Genomic DNA, 18,777 nt, shown 5'->3' on the forward strand with positions numbered 1-18,777 from the left:
GTCAGTTCCCAAACATAATTGACATTGGCCTCCCACACGCACATGACGGATTACATTAAGGTAATAAAGGAATTTTTGTCTACAGACAAAAGCAATATGTATGTGGTAATCAAGATAGGTTACTATAAAGGTAAGTTTATTAGGTAAATTATTTCAATCAGATTGTTTCAACAGGTGATTCTCCTCTCATTTCCCATAGTGTAAATCATTATTATATCTACTAAAACCAACAACTACACTACCAGAGAATTAAAATGACACAAAAGCATAGCCCGAGGTGTAGTATAGAATGTGGTCTTTCTCTTTAGGGAATACTTACAGTACCACTTATACATCATTGCTATGTGGAGCATGTTTTACAGATTATAAACCAGAGACAGGCTCTGGAAAAGCCTGGCAAAAGGACACCTATTCAGTGAAGAAATAAGTCAGGAAGCCAAGCCCACACTAAAAGTGGGTAATTCCTGGCACACAGGCTGCCATGTGCTGGCAAACTGGAGTGTTAAGTCTTGGTTAAAAGATCATGGGAGCCTTCCTAATAGAAAGAAAGCAAATGGGGGTAATTGTGTAGCATCTCTGGGGATGAGGAAGAGCAGATGATTAACAAGGATGAGTAGAGCCGGTACATTTCCCAAGACTTGGCAGGTCTGTGGATAATGCACAAGTGAATAATTGAATAAATAACGCAATAAGCAGACTTTTTCTCCCCCAGTTTCTTGACTGGGAAGCTGGGAAGAAATTGCATCTACATATTTGTACAGGCAGTCTTGCACTTAAGGTTAAACCCCAAAACAGAAGGAAGTCCAAACAACAAATAAATGCCTCTCCAATAATAAGTTCTCATTACAAAATTATAGTGAAGCTTATTTATAACTACAGGTAATATACACTAGGGGGAAAAATAGTGTAGCAACATTTATTATGTATCCTAGTTATTTGTTCTGGGTACTAAGAACAATGAAATCAAAATGCAATTATTCCAAATGTGTTAAGAGTACCACACTGTAAAGATGCATAGCAGATCAATAAGCACATCTGGTAATCCTCAAATGACCTTAGCAGCTGGTTTGTAAATGCACTATACCTCAAACCAGGCTTATTGAGTTCTAAATTAAATATGCAATAAAGAAGCTTAATTTAAAGCATTATTAAACAGCCTTTGGAAAGAACAAGATCATTTTTAGCAACTCCTGCATCTGTGAAATAACAATTTGCCACCTGTTTTTAGCAGAATGTTTTTGTGGGATCGTATTCAGCAATAAGCTATACCAAGGTGCTGTGTAAAGCCTAATTAGAATATCTAAAAACAGACAGACCTTAGGTAGGACTTAAGGAAATGAGTGGCATTGCTTTGCAGATTAACTAACATCTATTGGTAAGAAATGCCAAAGTCTGGTGTTTGTGAATCTTTTCAGTAACAGGAGGTTTCTATAAAAGTGATCTTCTGTCAAGTGCATCCTGCAAAAAGCGTTTGGGACTTGGTTAACACCACAAAGCTTATGGTTGACTGAAAAAAATAGCAGGTATGGGTTTATAATTGGATTATAACAAAAAAGTGGTGCATTTTCATTTTTCAAATGTAGTGGTTATAGTGGGCCCCGTTAGGGAAAAACCAGGAAAATTAAGCTACGTTGAAAACTGAGATCAAACATTAACACAGTTTTGGTGGATTGGTTTGGGGGACACAAAGCCCAGGCTTAACAGCACATTACTGTTTACTTTGGCTGTAGCTTTCTAGAAAACACAAACACGAGCACAGAAAATAAAGTGTAGGGAAACAGCTCTTGGACTTTTCACACAGTATACTTGTACCATTTGTATTGAATTATACTTCAGCACTGCAATAGAATTGATTTTTCTTTCAGTTAAAAACACTGTGTAAGTCCAGCCATTCCTCTGCCAGTACTGGTTTTTAAAACACACTACTTCACTATAGCAGAAGTTTTCATAACGTCTCTTTGTGTCAACCCACACATTAACAACACACAGGGGAGCATGTGTCTATAATGAAAATCAACTTGCTGAAGCAAAATATTACAAATTATAAAATTGCTTCCACCCAGACTTCATTTAATATTATCAGTACCTCGAGTCATCCTCTGTTGAAGAACCACAGCAATTCTTGCCAGAGCTCACAGAGATCAGCCTGTTACTCGGGAGCTGACCTCATTCCAATTCTGGCAATAATCAACAGCTGAGTTTACAAGATGGACAAAACCTCAAAATGTTTTTATGAATGTGATGCATTCTATCCTTTCAGAGGAATATTTGGAAAGCAGCCATATTAAAGAGTAAACAATACACTGCAGCAGTGGGGAATAAGTAAATCACACTGCCTTTGTCTGGGCCTTTCCTTTATCATCTCACACAGCACTTTGCAGTAAATTGGGAATTTTCTTCTGAGTTTCCATACAGATAAGATGTAACCAGGACATGCTGTCACATACAGATGTCAAACTAGCAAGAGTTGAAGCATAAAAAAAAAAAACCTTAGAGGCTTTTACAGACACCCAGCTCATATGGCCACTTCAGAATCCACGTGTGACAGTGTTAGTGGCAATTCTGCTCTCCCACTCCAGGTTTTGGGAGTAGTAAGCTGTTAGTTCCTAGCAAATGTCCTCTTCCTTTGCCTGATCAGCTTCTTTTTTATTTCTTTTCTCTTTAAATTCATGGTATTATACCCAAGCACACGCCCCTCTTCCTTTAACAACATCCCCAACCTCACCTACAAAAGCTACTGTCCTTCATAGGTTGGTTTGAAATATATTTTAGGCTCTTTGCAGGGAATACACCTCATCTTTTAGAGGTTTTTTTATGTCATTGACCAAACCATAGTCAAACTGTTGGTAGGAGACAATAAAATGTCTAATACTACATGGCTTTCCTATTAATTCATTATCTTCATTTTGTTCAACAAATAAAATAAAATAGGCAGGAAACTGTATATCTTTACATCTAAAACAAATACAAAAGGTTCATTTCTATGAAGTCTTACATGATTTTCTTAAGCAAACTATTTGATCTGTTTAACTTACTTGAAATACAGAAGTGTTTCTCAGAAAGTTCCAGGTTATCTGAATGAAATGCTCACAAAGTAAACTAAGTCACTAAGTCTATGCAGGCTACAAGGACACCAGTGATCAAAACCCTGAGGACTTCAAATGGTCAAACCCTCTCCTTTCCAGGGTGCAAGAGGCTCTGGGGATGAAGGCACTTTTCCAGTGTGTGTCAAGTTACTGCCCTAATTAATGTGAAGAAAAGAATAAATTATTTGTTCTAATTTTCAGAGAGGTTTGAGAGAGTAATGCTAGCAGCAAATTCGGTAGTTTCTGCAGCCATTTCCAGTTCAAAGCCAGCCAGCTCGGCATGGATTAGAGGATGTCAGCTCTAAATTCACATATTCTGTGATTTTAAGGTCAGAAAGCCTCTCTGATCTTCTAGTTCATACTAGACTCTAAAGGCTGTAATTGCACTGAAGCAGGTAGGTCAACAATGGTGCTGTACCAAGGTATGTTCTGTTATCCCTATGGAATTTGGAGGGTTAGGCAGAACTGCCAGAAGAAGAATCATTCCATTTTTCCCTGTCCTCCTTGGGAACCTTGGGTTAGTTGGTTCTGAAAGAAACTGGATATATTTTCTTTGTAGGTGACTTGCAGTTTTCATGCTTCATAGTTGCCTGGTAGCATTCCTACCTTATTTTACACTGCTATTTCTCCCAGAAAAAGGCCTAAAGGCCTTCTGAACACTGCTTGGGGTTCTTCTGGTTGTTCATAGGTTTCATTTCTATTTCCTTAAGTGTGCACTGTTTGGGGCTATTATCTAAGTATGTCTGGCTTTTCAGTTACCAAAGCCAAAAAAGAGCACATGACAATGTCTCCCAAGTACTCAGTGGGACACCAGATTAGCAGAGCTCCTGCCTCAAACAGGAGCTGCACTTCATCAGTTTGGGCTCATACAGGGCACCAGGGTTGGAGAATGAATCTCAGATCAACTCAACAGTGTTACACAAGTCAGTAGAACAATCCACACACAAAAAAGGTAACTGTATGTTCCATATCCCACAAGCAACCATGAAATCTGATTTTACAACTCTTTTATATCACCAAGGTTAGGCATTTCACTATACAGATGTGTTCATTTCATGGTTCATTAGCACTCCCGCTGTTTCATAAAGCACCAGTACTAATTTTAAATAGATTTCTCCATATCCTTCAAAATTGGCTTAAAACTTAAAACTACTAATAGATGTGAATTAACATTAATTTTAAATATCTAAACTTTTTCCCCATTGCACTTGAAAGCAATAACTGAAGTATTGCTTACAAGTTATGTAGTTTCTCATTATAAAAAATAATAAATACATAAAATACATATCTATTTTCTCAAGCTACAACAGAACTTGAAGTCACTGCAATGTAATTTCCTCACGAGAACTGGAAGTACCAACTCCCTCTGACCATCCAGACTCATGTCCTTGTCTATTGCATGACTTCCCCACCGGTCCCTTCCTTCCTCTCAATTTCTTTGTTTTATTAATGAAATTTGACCATTTTTTCTATAATGTTTTAAAAGAAACAGAGGACTGGGATATGAGTCATTTGGCAAAGAACACAGTAACTCTCTGGCTTTTATTTCCCAGGCAGGATGTGTAAGCTCCGGACATGAAGCAGGATTAGAAATGCCAACCCGAATGCTGGATTGGCCACCTACTGACACCCACGGTGTCACCCAGCTGCTGACAGACACCTGAGGTGTCACCCACCTGCTTGCTCCAATGCCACCATGGTGGCCTGCTCAATTAGGTCCCTCTCAATGAAGCTCCTGAAGTCCTCGCTGTACACGCTCAGGTCGGGCAGCTGGAATGTGTAGATGGGCATCTCCAAAGGGAACTGCTCATTGCTGCAGTCATTGGCTACATGGGAGCGAGCAAGGGACACTATGGCTGAGCTGGCATGGGAAATCCCTCTGGAGAGACGCTTTTCTGTGGAGAAACCAAAGAGCAGTTACAGCCTGTACCACTGCCTAAAAGGCCAGCAATGCCAAGGCTGGTGAATGCACTTTCATTTCACTAGGAATTTATTCCATATCTTGTTTGCTACCTTTTTCAGGTTATTTTCCTACTGTAAAAGATTGCTTGATCCTATTACAGGTCCCTTTGGCAAGCCAGAGGAACTTGTCTCTCCTTCTAGCAAAAAAGACCAGTAGTTAAAGTAACAAAATATGAAAGATAAATATTCCTATAAAATTCTTCCTTGATCTATCTTAAGTTTTCAAAGATTCATTGGAAGAAATATTTATTGACAGACAGATGATAATCAGTTAATGCTTTGAACTCCTAATTAAAGCTCACTTTAACATAACTTACCACAAATAGTGTTTTTAAGACATCACAAACTGACTAATCGTAATTTAAAATTAACTTTCTTGCAGGTTGTGAACTTTTATTTCTCTAGTGGATCAAATGGAGAGTTAAATTGCACTCCCTAAATTGTCCTAAATGGAGGGAGAGGGCAGAAGGTTTGATTTTGCATTGGTTTATTCTCCCTCTACATCTCAGCTAAATCCCCTGAGAAGGGGCACTGAAGTGCAGGGCAGCACCTCCGTGTGACATCCCATCTCTGCCACTCCATCACCCCTCCCAGCACAGCACAGCCCAGCCCTCCCCTGCTGGCTGCATTCTCCACTCTTTGCTGCAAACCAAGGTGCTCCTTTCCCTTCTCTGCTCCTCCCTGAACACCCCTAGGTCCAGGGGTTCTCTGCCAGTCAGAGGTGGCTCTCTGGTCAGGAGATCCTCAGCTACACACTGAGTTGGCAGCCAAATTCCTGTCAGTCCAGGCGGTCAAAGCCAGATGTACCTCACACTACCTACTGCACCCACTAAACATCAGACGGACATTTCAGTGCAAACTGTATCCCAAAGAGGCTGAAGGGACATGGTTTTATGAACTGTGCTGCTCTTGCTCTCTTTATTTGTATTCAGTGCTTTAAGGAGACTTAAGAAGCACCACAGTTCCTTTTCTTCTGATGGAAGTCAGCAATTTTTAAAAAGCTTTACTGAAACTCCTAAGAACTGATGCTATTTCCTGTTTAATAGCAGAGAAGAGCCAGCAGGAGAAGGGAAGCCCTTCTGTTCCTTTTAACGGCTGCACAGAAAGCCATCACCAGGCTACTGCTATTACCTGCCTACATGACAAGCTGCCAGACCTGCAGATTTATTCTGGTGCAAACTACAGCTTCTTGAGAAATTCATAGAAAAAAATTGCAACTCAACTGCCAGAGAGAGGGAGAGATCTGAAATAAAACCCCTAAGAGCTCTGAAAACAAAAAAGCAAATTCTAATGCTTATCATCTTGTACTGGAAATTAACTGTTAGAGATAGCTGATTAATTTTACTTAAAGTTTCAATCTCTATTCAGCGGGGGATAGGAGGCAGTTTCTGTGGTACCATAAAAGAATGACATTTTAAAGCTGAAAGTTATTCATAGTCTGCATACACCCTTTTCACACACTGTGAGTAAGAATGCAAAGAGTGAAATACGGATTTTTAAACCTTTTGGTTTGTTTGTTTCAATAAGCATAGAAAACTATATACAGGAGTGGTCTGTGACACCCTCTAATTAACTCCTTTCATGAGTACCACAGGACTGCTTGGAGACAACATATTTTACTTTAATCACCCATTAAAAAAATAACTTGCAGAACTGACGCAGAGCTCACAACCACCAAAACATGAAAAATAGGGTCTAGCAGCAGCTCTGAGCCCCGTGACAGTGACACAGCTCACACGCTGCTGGCACATGGCCTCCCACTCTCTGCAGCCAAGCACAGCTCCCAGGCAGACAGGCTGGAGACCCTCCAGTCCCCTGAAACCCCACAGAGGAGCTCTTACCTTGGGCAATGTCATCCTGCCTTTGCAGGCAGGGCCTCTCAGCCTTGGTCACCTGGGGAGGCTGCTCTGGCTCCTGCTGCTTGTAAAACCTGCCCTCGTTGAACACCTGGGGCAGGTTGGCCGTGTGCACCTGCCGCAGCTGCTCATAGTCGTTCAAAGCTGCTGTCAGGTCCCAGTTCTTGCCTGCAAGACAGCAAAGGAACCCTCAGCTCAGCTCTGTCTGGGGAGCAGCTACCCCCACCACCCTCCTGGGACCCCCCCAGCCTGTGACATCCCAACACAGCAGCACTGTGGGAAGAAGTGTCAAAGCCGGCTACCATTGACTAAAGGCACCATCCACTGCTCTCCTCTCATCCAGAAACCCAAAATCTATTACATTTATCACAGGAGGTGATCAAGGCCAGGACCTCCCTTGCTCAGATTTCAATCAAATGGCTCCAGAAATTAGCAATTTAGGATGAAATCTAAATCCCACTGAGAGGGAGCAATAATTTGTAATTGTGTGGTCGTATTAATAATAAATAATCATTAGGAGCAATGATGGAAAGACAATAGTGATAGTGTCATAGCCCAAAAGAGTGAGAAACTTTCTTATCTTTCATTTGCAGAACAGCTAAAATGCAAACACAAACTCTTTATCTCATACATGAAAGAGAAGTCACTCTCTTAGAGATTTTAAAAGCCTTTTATAAAGCAGGTAATAAAGGACAGAGCTCTGTAACAAAACCTGCAGCGAGAGACTCAGCCAGTGTGGCTCCATGTCTGTGGGAGCTGCTCGTGGAACCTGTCAGCACAGAATCCTCTAAAGGATTTGCTTCCACCTTCCCCTTCAGTATGCTCTGACCAGTAACCACAGAATGCAGCCAACATCCAGAGATGCACAAATCTGTTTAGTACAGGTGGTGAAACAGGACTTGGCATTCTCAAAAAATACCATGAAAAACACATTGAGGTGTCTTCCTGCTATTTTCAAAACAATCCTGCTAAATTAAGATACAGAGAATGTCTACCATTCTCCAAGTATGTGTTTCTAATTGGAAAATTAAAAATATTAAATAACAAGAAAGAGAGACCCTACAAGCTACATGAGACTTTCAGAGAATTCCACAAGCACTTTTGCTGGCAATTCAAAAGTAACCTGATTCTGACTAATAGATGATTTATTACACCATAGAAGGTTGTCATTTTATGTACTTTGAGAAGCTACATTACCTGAGTAGCAGTTAAAGATAACTTACTTGCTTACACCAAGGAGGTAAGCTAAATATAGTACAAAGCAGTTTTAAACAGATAGAAGAAAGCCTTTTCCTGTTACAGTGATATCTGTGAAGAACAAAATTTTAACCAAAGAAGGAAAAAACCAGCACAAACAGCTGGTACCTACAGGATTGGGCTAAACTACCTCAGGTTTTGAACTACTTAAAAACCTCTGAAAGGAGAATTGGTATCACTGAGCGAGAATGTTATCTAGCTCCTGAGCAGACTATAATATAAACCACCACATGAGCCACACAGAATTGTTCTGTAATGCTGTAATTGCCTATTAGAAAGTCTGTAAGACAAAATGTAAATTCAGTGAAAATTGTCAGAGATACTGGAACAAGAACTTCAGCTATTGCCAGCATTTGTTCCCTAAAAAGCCCACGTAGAGTGAATGGCTGTTATCCAGTCAGGGCTCTGCTCTAACTTTACACACATCCCAAGCAAGTTACGCAACCCAAAAAGAGCTATGAGTGCATTCCCAAAACCAATCAGTGTTTGGAGTAAGAACTGCTTTTCTTTGGTTCTGGTTTTAAGAGGCACTTTACACACATTTTTAAATTATTCTTCTCAACCACAAAAACAATAAAGTAAATTAAAAAAAAAAAAGTAAGTATAATTCTAGGAAATGTAGCTTTAAACAAAACATTATTATTCTAGTATTGGCAATGCTACAAACCCAGGGCTATGTGACCCCCAGGAACATCCTGGATTCACTGAGTACAGATCCCTGAGCAACAGACCTGTAGCAGTGGAACACAAACAGCATTTCTCAGGACATTCCCTGCAGTTCCCCTGCTCAAGATTTTTTCATGTTTAAATTCTGAAGCTAACAAAAATCCCAGTGCATGTGCTGTAAGTGGCTGCAGTGTGTCAGTGCTTTGATGTATGTAAGACGAAAGCAGAAAATCAGCAGACTCACAGAAATCCCACTGGCCTCAGTTTTAAACCAAATGCAATCATCTTATATAAAAGCTCTGTCATAAAAATTAAATTGAGCCTTCAGAAAACAGGCTCACAGTGTGTTGCATTTAAAACTGGATTTGCACAGTGGCTCTTGAGTTACGTTCCATGGTACATTGTAGCAACTCAACTTCTAATATAGACTTGAAACCTTACAAAAACTAAAATTTCTGTAAGTAACACAGAAATATTTGATTTTCAAATCTCTTCATATCCCTGGAGTTCTCCCCATCTCCTGAACAGAAGCACCAATTCAGCACCAAAGCCCTGAACTTCAGAAAACCAACACAGGAAATTATTATTGGACTCATTCTCCCTAAATTTGCTGGAGCCTCCAAGCATTGAAATGCAAGAAAAACATTCAACTAAATTAAAGAACATTCAGCACCTTTCCATCTCCATGAAATAGTGGTTTTGAAAATTAGCCACCCTCACTAACCAGCATAAGTGTTCCCAGCTACCCTCTCCACTGGAAAGATGGAAGGTTTCCCCCTTTGCCTCTCTCCATTTGGTTTACACTTTCACAAGTAAATACAAATGACAAATCTCTTGTTTTTCCCACCGCCCATAAAAAAAGATGAGAATTCATCAGTTTGGGAGAATTAGCAAAGAAAAATTCTAAGCAAAAATAAAGAAAACTGAAGGCAGCAAAGACAAACAGAGAAAAGAAAGAGAGAACAAAAGTAAGGGGTTTATGAAAGACTCTGAGAGAAGAAATACAAATAGGTACAAAAATTTAATGCAGTGCAAAAAAATTTTAAAAATTTAACAAATCTAATAAAAAATATGATGTAATTTGTACCACAGGAATAGACTGCAGAAACAAGAGGCAAGCTGGGAACCAATCAAGAAAATTATTAAATTCAGAAATGTCCAGAGCAGATGATCTGAACAAGGATTTCTACCAGTGTGACAAGTAGGTGAGAAAGTTTCAATTGCAAAGTACTGAGGAAATTAGTGGGGCTTGTGTTGTGGAGCCTATCTTTCCTCCTTTAAACATTGCATACTAAAAGCTTTTGAATTTCTAAAACTGTATCTTATTACATCACAAACCAGGTTTTGAGAGACAAAAACTGCCTGAGTTATGCTAGGTTGGAAATGACAGAAATAAATTCATATAATATGGCAAACAAACACATCCTCCCTCCCAAAGCCTACAGGGCAGGTCCCTCCTTCCAGTCTTGCTCCTTGTCCAAAAAGTGGCATTGGCCCCCTCGTTTGGGGCAGACTGTACAGAGTCCCTTTGGCCCCTAGAGAAGGGAAAGAGGAAGTCTTCTCCTAAGTTTGTTTGTGTGTGTCTCCCATGCTCTTCTCTGACATCTTCCAGACCCTGCTCCTCACACAACCCCCCCGCTCTGTCACATCTCTCATTTTCTTTGCCATCTCCTGCACAGGAACCCAAGAGAAAGGGCCAGTCTTTCCTACCCCCACAGAGGTTATGCCTGAAGGACAAGTAACAGGCAATTAATTTATTTTTCATAATTTCATCAATTAACTTAAGTCAAGTAAAAGCTTTTGTTGCAATTTGACAGATAAAACCAACGCAAGTCTATTTTTTAGATTGTCTGCAATTTTTGTTTCACTGTTACTTATCTGATGCATGCTGTTCACTGACTCCTTCTTTGTTTATATGACATATTATTGTATTTTAAAAGGCATTTCAGAGGCATAACAACGTTATTTCAGTGCACACAACTACATCAGATAAGCCACTAGCAGCTCTGGATCAGTAACAATTTGATTGCTCCAAACCAGCTTCAACACAGTAGGTTTGCAGGAAAGGCTTCCAGTTTCAAACGGCCGGAGAACATCAGTCAGCAAAAAAACTGGAGGACCACAAAGTTGGTTGGAAAACACAGGTAGTGAAATCATTATCAGGGTGCTGGAAACAAATCAACTCACTGACTGAATAGAAAGAACACACTTACTGAGCAATTACTTCCTGAACAGCTATATGTGCTATGTGAGTCAGCAGGTGTGCAATTTAACAACACTCAGTCTCTGCTTTGAAACAAAGTCCTTCTTGTCTGGAGGAAAAACAACAAAACGCAACACACACACACACACAAAAAAAAAAAAAAAAAAAAAAAAAAAAACAAACCAAACAAAACCAAAACAAACAAAAAAGTGCTGCTGAGTAGGGCATAGAAGATACACTGTGGCTGAAGGCTGGTACTGATGCTAGTGTCAGAGATAGCAGACAACTACATAAAAGGGAAATTCAAGAATAAACACAGCTACACTGTGAAGTTTCTGCCCTAAATAATGGTTCCTTGAATAACAACAGGAGGTATTATAAGCCTGAAGAAAAAACAAAGATTTAGATAAAACAATATATGGTCTAAGTAGCCACTTCCCCTCAAACTAGATTAGCAGAGGGTTAATAAACAAGGTACTAAAGAACAGCACAACTAGGATTCACCTTAGAAGCATTGATAAAAACATAGACTCCAAGAATGGTCTAGGTTGGAAGGGACCCCAAACATCATTCCATTCCAAGCCCCTGCCATGGGCAGGGACACCTTCCACTGTCCCAGGGTGCTCCAAGCCTTGTCCAACCTTGCCTTGGACACTTCCAGGGATTTGGTCAGCCACAGCTTATCTGAACAACCTGTAACAGGGCCTCACCACCCTCACAGGGAAGAGTTTCTTCCCCATATCTAATTTAACCATGACCTCTTTAGTTTGAAGCCATTCCCTTGTGTTGTCACTCAGGCTCCTGTCAAAAGCTCCTCTCCAGCTCTCTTGGAGCCCTTTTAAGTATTGGAAGGTGCTCCAAGGTCTTCCCAGAAACTTCTCATCCCCAACAGCCCAAGGGTGTCACAGCAAAGGTGTTCCAGTCCTTTGAGTATCTTCATGGCCTCCTCTGGACATGTCCTGAGAGGTCCATTGGGGGAGCACAGCTGGATGCAGCACTCCAGGTAGGGTGTCACAAGGGCATTCTCCAGTGCTGTAACCCCAGAGCAACATGGTATTATTTAGTCTTTTGGGTTTTTTGCTTTGTACTGTTTTGGCTAAAACATTATAGCTTAGTGGGGTTATAATACTTAATAAATCTGTTGTCTTTCACTTCTTAAATCAGGTATATTGAAAACCAAGAGGATTTTATCATTAATTAGTAGGAAAAGCAAACATGCAACTATTAAATAGTTCCCTCCCCCCTCTAAGCTTTCAAAAATCCACCTACTCCAATATGTTAAAAGAATATTTGAAAGATCACCGAAATTCTTGATTTAATGATAAATAAAATACTGGAAAGGATGCAATTTGAGATGTGGAACTAGGAAAGATCTGAATAGTGGGAACCACAAAGAAAGGCAACTTGCAGCAACATGTACAGACAGGACTTCAGCAGAGGAAACATTCAAAAGGACGTGAAACACTGCCTGGAGTGAAACAGGACCAATACAGGGACACAGCCACTATGGGACAGCATCAACTGAGAGGGCAACAAATTAACTTTCAGTTAGAGAAGAATCATCTGAGGAAGGCACTGAGCATCAAGTAAGTATCTATAAAATGCACTCTAAGTGCAACTTGAAGGCAACACAGAAACATCCCAGGCTAACGCAAAGAAGTCTGTTCTTACAAACCAACTGTTAACAAAGCAATCCTCAAGTTCCATTTAAATGCAGGCACTGCTTCCTGTTTGGCATGAAGTAGATTAACAAATATTTAGAGGCAAAAGGTAAGAAGAACTTCAGATCAGCTCTTTTTCCTTCTGAAAAACTAATACACAAAATTAGGATAAAATTAGACCATATGCTTTAAAACAAGATTTTATTTTGGTCCATGTTCTCAAAGGACAATAATACAGCAAGGCCATTTTGTTAACACATGCCTCATTTTCTGCTAGAATGCAAAGTCAGTCCAAACTGAACAGGCAGCTGGAAATGACAGTTTTGCTCCCTGTTTAATGAGACATTGGTAGCAGCTCAGCTTCCCTTTTCCATTGCCAAGCCTTCCACAAGAGAACTAAAAAAGGAACCATCTGAGGGAGAGGAGAATATTTTTGGGGAGTTAGTTTTGTACACTCAGTCACATGACAGCACTGTAAATGTCTCTCTCTATAAATTACATGCTTTTCTTTGAATTCTACTTGTATACATTGTTCTTTGAGGAGATGTCTCTGTACTGCAACTCTATCTTATTCCATGGGGTCAGTCACCTTTGCTGCTCACATTTCATGACTGGAAAGCCAATGCCCCAGTTCCTGAGTTCATGTTCAGCTATATATCCCTCAATTAAGTGTTGTTTGAAGCTGGAAATAGCAGTTGTTTTTATATAATGATGAAATGCCACATCATTTATATAAATAAATGAAACCATTTACACAAGTCAAAGGGCAAATCTTCAGTTAAATACATTATTTCACAAATCTTCCAGTCCCTGATGATTGCCCTACACTGTTGGCATTTTAAAGTATTACATCCTATGCCTTCTGCCTCTGTTCCAGGGGACACTGCCTGCACACCTACTGCTCCCTGAAAACTGAGCTGCTTTCTCCTGATTTATCAGTGATCTCTGAGTTCATCCACACCTACAGCCCTGCCACTGTGAGCCACACACAGTACAACTTGTTTTAAAGATTAAACTATTTTCTTTAATGGTTTTCTTTCTGTCTTAGGCCACATTTTAAGCAGATTATACATAAACACACCAGCATTACTGTTACTCTATGTATGAGAGAATCGAGGAGCCAGCCCAGACTATCCAGGAGGGAAAGGGACGTGCCCTCCTTCTTCCTGAACCTTCCTTATTCCTTATTATTGGGGAAGCTGGAGCTCACACAGCTGAAGAGAAATCAATTCCCCACCATGCAGAGTTCTCAGTTTATGCTTAAGAACATTCCCAAAGCTGAGTGAGCCAAAGGAGCTTTCCCAGTGACTAGAAGGTGCCTTGCACACACAGAGGTGACATCTGGGGAGTCCTGCAGCTGATTTCCTGTTTCCCTGTGAGATGAGGCTGATCCACTCCTGAATTCACTCCTGCCCAAAGCAGGGATACACATGGCTGCCAGCACAGGCTTTTTTTCAAACTGTTTTGCTGAGATTGTTGTTTCTGTCACTCAGGTCACATTTATTGTCAAATTGCTCTGTCAATATTAATAACTCAGTTGAGGGTTTTTTTAGGCTGTTTTTTAAATAGAAATCAGCAAAGGCTGAGAATGAAAGGCTGAAAAGGCAGACCCAGTGAAGGTTCAAAAGACATAATTTCTACTCTTCATCACCTTACATACACAAGAATGCTTTCAGTTCTTGAGAGCACATAAACAAGATAAAAACCTCTGGAAGTGGCAAACAACATCTCAGAGACAGGAAATGAAACATGAAAGACTCAGTAAGTAATCATCCAAAAACGAAAACAAAGCTAGAAAATAACATTTCTAAGTAACAAATGGTTTAGAGCATGTGTGTATAATCCAGTAATACAGAATTGGTACAGCTAATGATACGTAATTGAAATTTAGGAATATTAATTTATAATTAATCTGAAATAGCTGTAAGCAGCTTAATAAATATGGAAATCCAATATTAGACTTTTATACCAGATAGTAGCCATGAAAATGTTATATAACTATTATTTTTTTAAATCTCTTTGCCTCTTCATTTCAAAAGTAGAATGGACACTTTCCGAAAGATTCATGTCAAGCACAACCAGCAGAATGTTTTCTGAGATAACAGGACAAGCAGCTGCACTCAGTATAAAGCCCCACAGAAGAAAACTGCAGGGATTTTACTAGCAGGATAGGCAAAGTATAGAAACATCAAGTGAGCCAACATTTAGGACAGCTTCTGTCAATGTAGAAAATCTATATGCAATGTATAGATTTTCTAGCTATTTGCACAACAGTCAGTATGTGTTGCTGCTGGGATGAACAACACATACTGTGCACAATTGTGCTGGGGATGTAGCAGGACATAACCAAAGCAAAACAATTAATATGTTAAAATGATTGGATAAGGAAGCAGAAATTGGTGTCCTTGATTATCTACAGTATAGTGAAATTGAAGAAATTCCCCCAGGGATGAGCAAAAGAAACAGCATTGGCTCTGAAAAGGAGGTGTTACTCCATAGGAGCACACTATGAAAATTCAGTCTGAACAAGTCATAAAGAGCAAAGGGCCATGGGGTCATACTGGATCTGACCAAAACTTGCAATTTCATGGAAATGAGGCTCTACAAAAGCCTTTTTTTGCTCCAAGTTCACTGTGACCATAATTTTTAGGGCTATCAACAACCAAACCTTGAAAATTTTGGGAACTATTTGTGCACACCTGTTTTTGAAGTTTGATGATATGGACATCAGCATTCCAAGGCCAGGTACAAGGCATTGGCATCACAGGGGGTGGGCTGCTCTTCTGAATATTGTTTATATTATTGTTAAGAAGCTACTCCATGGGTTTCAATGCTGTCAGAGCAGCAGTCCCTGTTATGCTTTTTTTAAACAAATGAGAAACCACTCCATCAATTACTGCCTCCCAGCACAAGATATGACCAGTGTTAGAAGCTGTTACACCAAATGTAGCTGCAGCCACAAGTGCTGAAATGGTTGGCTGAGCACATGTTGTTCAGAACTAGCAACAATCCCTTTTACTTTGAGAAATTCCTGTGTAGGAGGAAATTACTTGGGGCAGATGCATATGTCTATTAGCCTGTCAGAATAATTAGATTGTTTATGACTTATTTCTTTGTTAGTATGCTCAGTGTGGATCTATTCATCTACAGAAATGAGAAGTACAACACAGAGAAACTCTATTCGATATTTATTTGAAAGCATTGCTCTTTATAGAAAGGAAAAAAGGTAAGTAACTCTTCTGAAAGACCTCTGATATGTAGGAACCCTTTGAAATTTTGGCAATGCTCTATCAGCACAATATCTGACAATCTGTCCTGATATAGCTGAGAAAAAACTTCTCATGTTCTTTTTCTAAAAGACCATCAGACTAAGACAGACTCTAGGCAAGAATGACAGGTTGATCAAATCAGTCAGACAAAACAGAGGGCTCTTAAATATAGCAAGCCTATGCTAATATTCCTTGCTAGGCATTCCAAGGTCTTATTTTATGTACCAGATAACTTGGGAAATGCTGCAGAATTGTGTGCATCTCTGTGTCAATAATCTATCATGTCTTATTACTAAAAAGCCCAGAGTAAAGGAAGAACTTACCACAAAATGAAAAACTTTCAGCATAAAGTGAAGGAGCTCTTGCAAAAAGGAGATACATAAAACAAGGTATACTTTCACGTCTGCTGTAGCTGTTCAGTTACTTTGATTTAACACAATTTCTTAGAGCACATTAAAATAAAAAAATAAAGTAAACCCCAAATCTCTCAGGGACAAGTTCAGTATGGAAGTTTTAAGCCCACAGAACCACCTTGCAATTTGCAGATATCATCTACTCCTTTCCAACTTTCCCATCTTCACAATTATTATTAGCCCAACAAGAGAAGAAATGAACAAACCAACTATTATGAAATGCTCTCAAATATCAATGATGTCTTTACACTTTTAAGCCTATAAACCTAAAACAACTAAAACAAGATTAATAAATAGACAGTTATTTTTCTGATACAGCTTCTTAGTTGTTTTTCAACCTATCCACTTGGTTCCCATGCTGTAAAGTTCAGGTATGCATATTAACCACTGGGACCCAAAAATACCTCTGGTATCTCTATCACTGTAGAGTAAATCCATTTCAGAATAAATACAGTGACCGGAGAAACTTTTACAACTACTTTCAGGCAGCTGAATATGAAAATTCAGCTAAAGTCTCCTCCCTTCTCTCACTGGCACATAAACATATAGATCTTGACTCTTAGTAACTTAAAACACAGCAATCTAATACTAAGAAGTTTTTAAGAATTTTGTTAAAACACCTGCCTTAGTATAATCTATGGTCAGCTTATTACAAGAGCTGTCATGGTAAAACTACCAAGAAATATCTGTTTCCTTGGACCAGAGCTCTCTTGTTAGGACTGGTTCTTGGTTTAAGCAAGCAGTGAGCACAGGAAATGGTTGGGTCCAAAAAGTTTACCTTCTAGTAAGTCTCTGGCCAGACCTGGTTCTGCCCCTGTGGACCGAACAAAGTCTGACAGGACTGCATCCATATCAAGAGTCATGTGATCATTCAGAGGTGCTGCCAGACATGCAGCAGTAGTTGGACTCACTGGCTGGCTAAAAAGTCTCCATCTGCCAAGGAGAAAAAGAAACAGGGTTTAGAATATACAGCTAGGTGACATAAACCACATTTTTCCTCTATTCCCTATACAAGACTATTAAAAAAGCTTGCAGCATATTAAAATACACAGCATTTGTCATCCATCTCTGCCTTAGCTTGGAGCTGCTGGTTACTCACACTGGAAGGTTTTCTCTATCCTAATATTTCATATTTTTATTGGTTTTTCTTATGTGCAACTCGCAAATAGCTTTGCAACTTGACTCCAATTCAGCTAAACATAAGATTGGTTTATTAAAAGCAAAATCACCAGGTCATTGTCACTGCTCGTAAACTGAGGTTTAGCAAGGATTTAAATGTCTAGAGCTCTTCTGCCTCACTAATACTAACACACACACAGCAGGGCTTAGGATTTGTTCCTTTATTTGCCTTGCAAATACAGCTTCTGTAATTTATAGATTCTCTGCTGTGCTGAGTCTGGCTAGGATGGAGTTAATTTTCTTCTTTCATTTTCTAGAACTGTGGCTAAACCAATGTTCATAGTAGCTAATAATACAGTAATTTATAAGGTTTCTTTGTTTTATTTCCTTTTATTGGTGACCATGGCTGTAGCTGCTGAACAATTTTCATGATGTTTATGAGCAGTCTGTGGGGGACAATCTTACCAGGGTGCTCTCCTGGTGGCACAATCACCCAGGGAGCTGTTAGGAAGCAGATCATATTTTGCCCCAAGTGAAATGTGACAATGTCTCACATGGGAATTCTTCCTGCCAAATGCATAGGCAAGAAAAAAATATGCCTGCTCTACTGCATTTTGCATCTTCTTTTCATTTCTGAAAACAGAAACTTTTCCTTCTAGGCAATGCTCTTTACAAACATAAAATAGAAATTAAAGCAGTCACCACAAGAGGAGTTCATGCTAGGCAAGCTATCAAAACAGCTGGAATTTAAAACACAGTCATCCTAAGCATATTTCCATACTTCAACCCTGCCTGCCTGCTGCTGAAACAGTGCAAAGAAAACAGGAGGAAATTAAACAATACCCAAGGTAAGGAAAAGCATATGTTTTACTTTCATGCTTGTTATTCACTGGCCAAAGTTTACCTCTGAGCATGAATTGGATTTTTCCCATTGATTCCTCCTCACAGCCTCAGTTGCAACTTTACCTCGTGCCAAGGGTAAGGTCTGGCATGGAGATTTTCTATTGGCAGCAGATGATGTTGGTTGACTCTTGCTTGCACCACAGCTACAGGGAAATAAACTGTGAAGGAAATTGGAATCCAATTAATTTCACTGTCCCCCACATGAAACAGTCCTTTCCTACTTCATGTGTTAGACTGGTTAGACTACCTGGTTAGACCTAGCCTGAAAAATGGAATGCCTTTGCTCTCTCAGACATTGCCTTTTTCTGCAAATACATTTCCCTGCTACAATGCAAACACCATTTACCTTCTGCCTCAGGAGGGTGGGGTGCTTCTCAGGCTC

General features: G+C 39.7%; 1 protein-coding gene across 1 annotated transcript in view; it reads right to left on the reverse strand.

Moving 5' to 3' along the window:
• Positions 1 to 18,777, reverse strand: part of OTUD7A (OTU deubiquitinase 7A) — a 99,419-nt gene that overhangs the window by 19,394 nt on the left and 61,248 nt on the right. Inside the window, exons 6-9 of the mRNA XM_058811425.1 lie at positions 18,459 to 18,553; positions 17,152 to 17,306; positions 6,890 to 7,072; positions 4,763 to 4,981 (exon numbers count right to left, since the gene is read on the reverse strand). Of these exons, the coding sequence (XP_058667408.1) occupies positions 4,763 to 4,981; positions 6,890 to 7,072; positions 17,152 to 17,306; positions 18,459 to 18,484 (583 nt within the window). The 5' untranslated portion in view covers positions 18,485 to 18,553. The remainder of the gene's footprint in view (positions 1 to 4,762; positions 4,982 to 6,889; positions 7,073 to 17,151; positions 17,307 to 18,458; positions 18,554 to 18,777) is intronic.

Source organism: Ammospiza caudacuta, chromosome 10 (genome assembly GCF_027887145.1).
Source record: "Ammospiza caudacuta isolate bAmmCau1 chromosome 10, bAmmCau1.pri, whole genome shotgun sequence".
In the NCBI taxonomy this organism is placed as follows: domain Eukaryota; kingdom Metazoa; phylum Chordata; class Aves; order Passeriformes; family Passerellidae; genus Ammospiza; species Ammospiza caudacuta.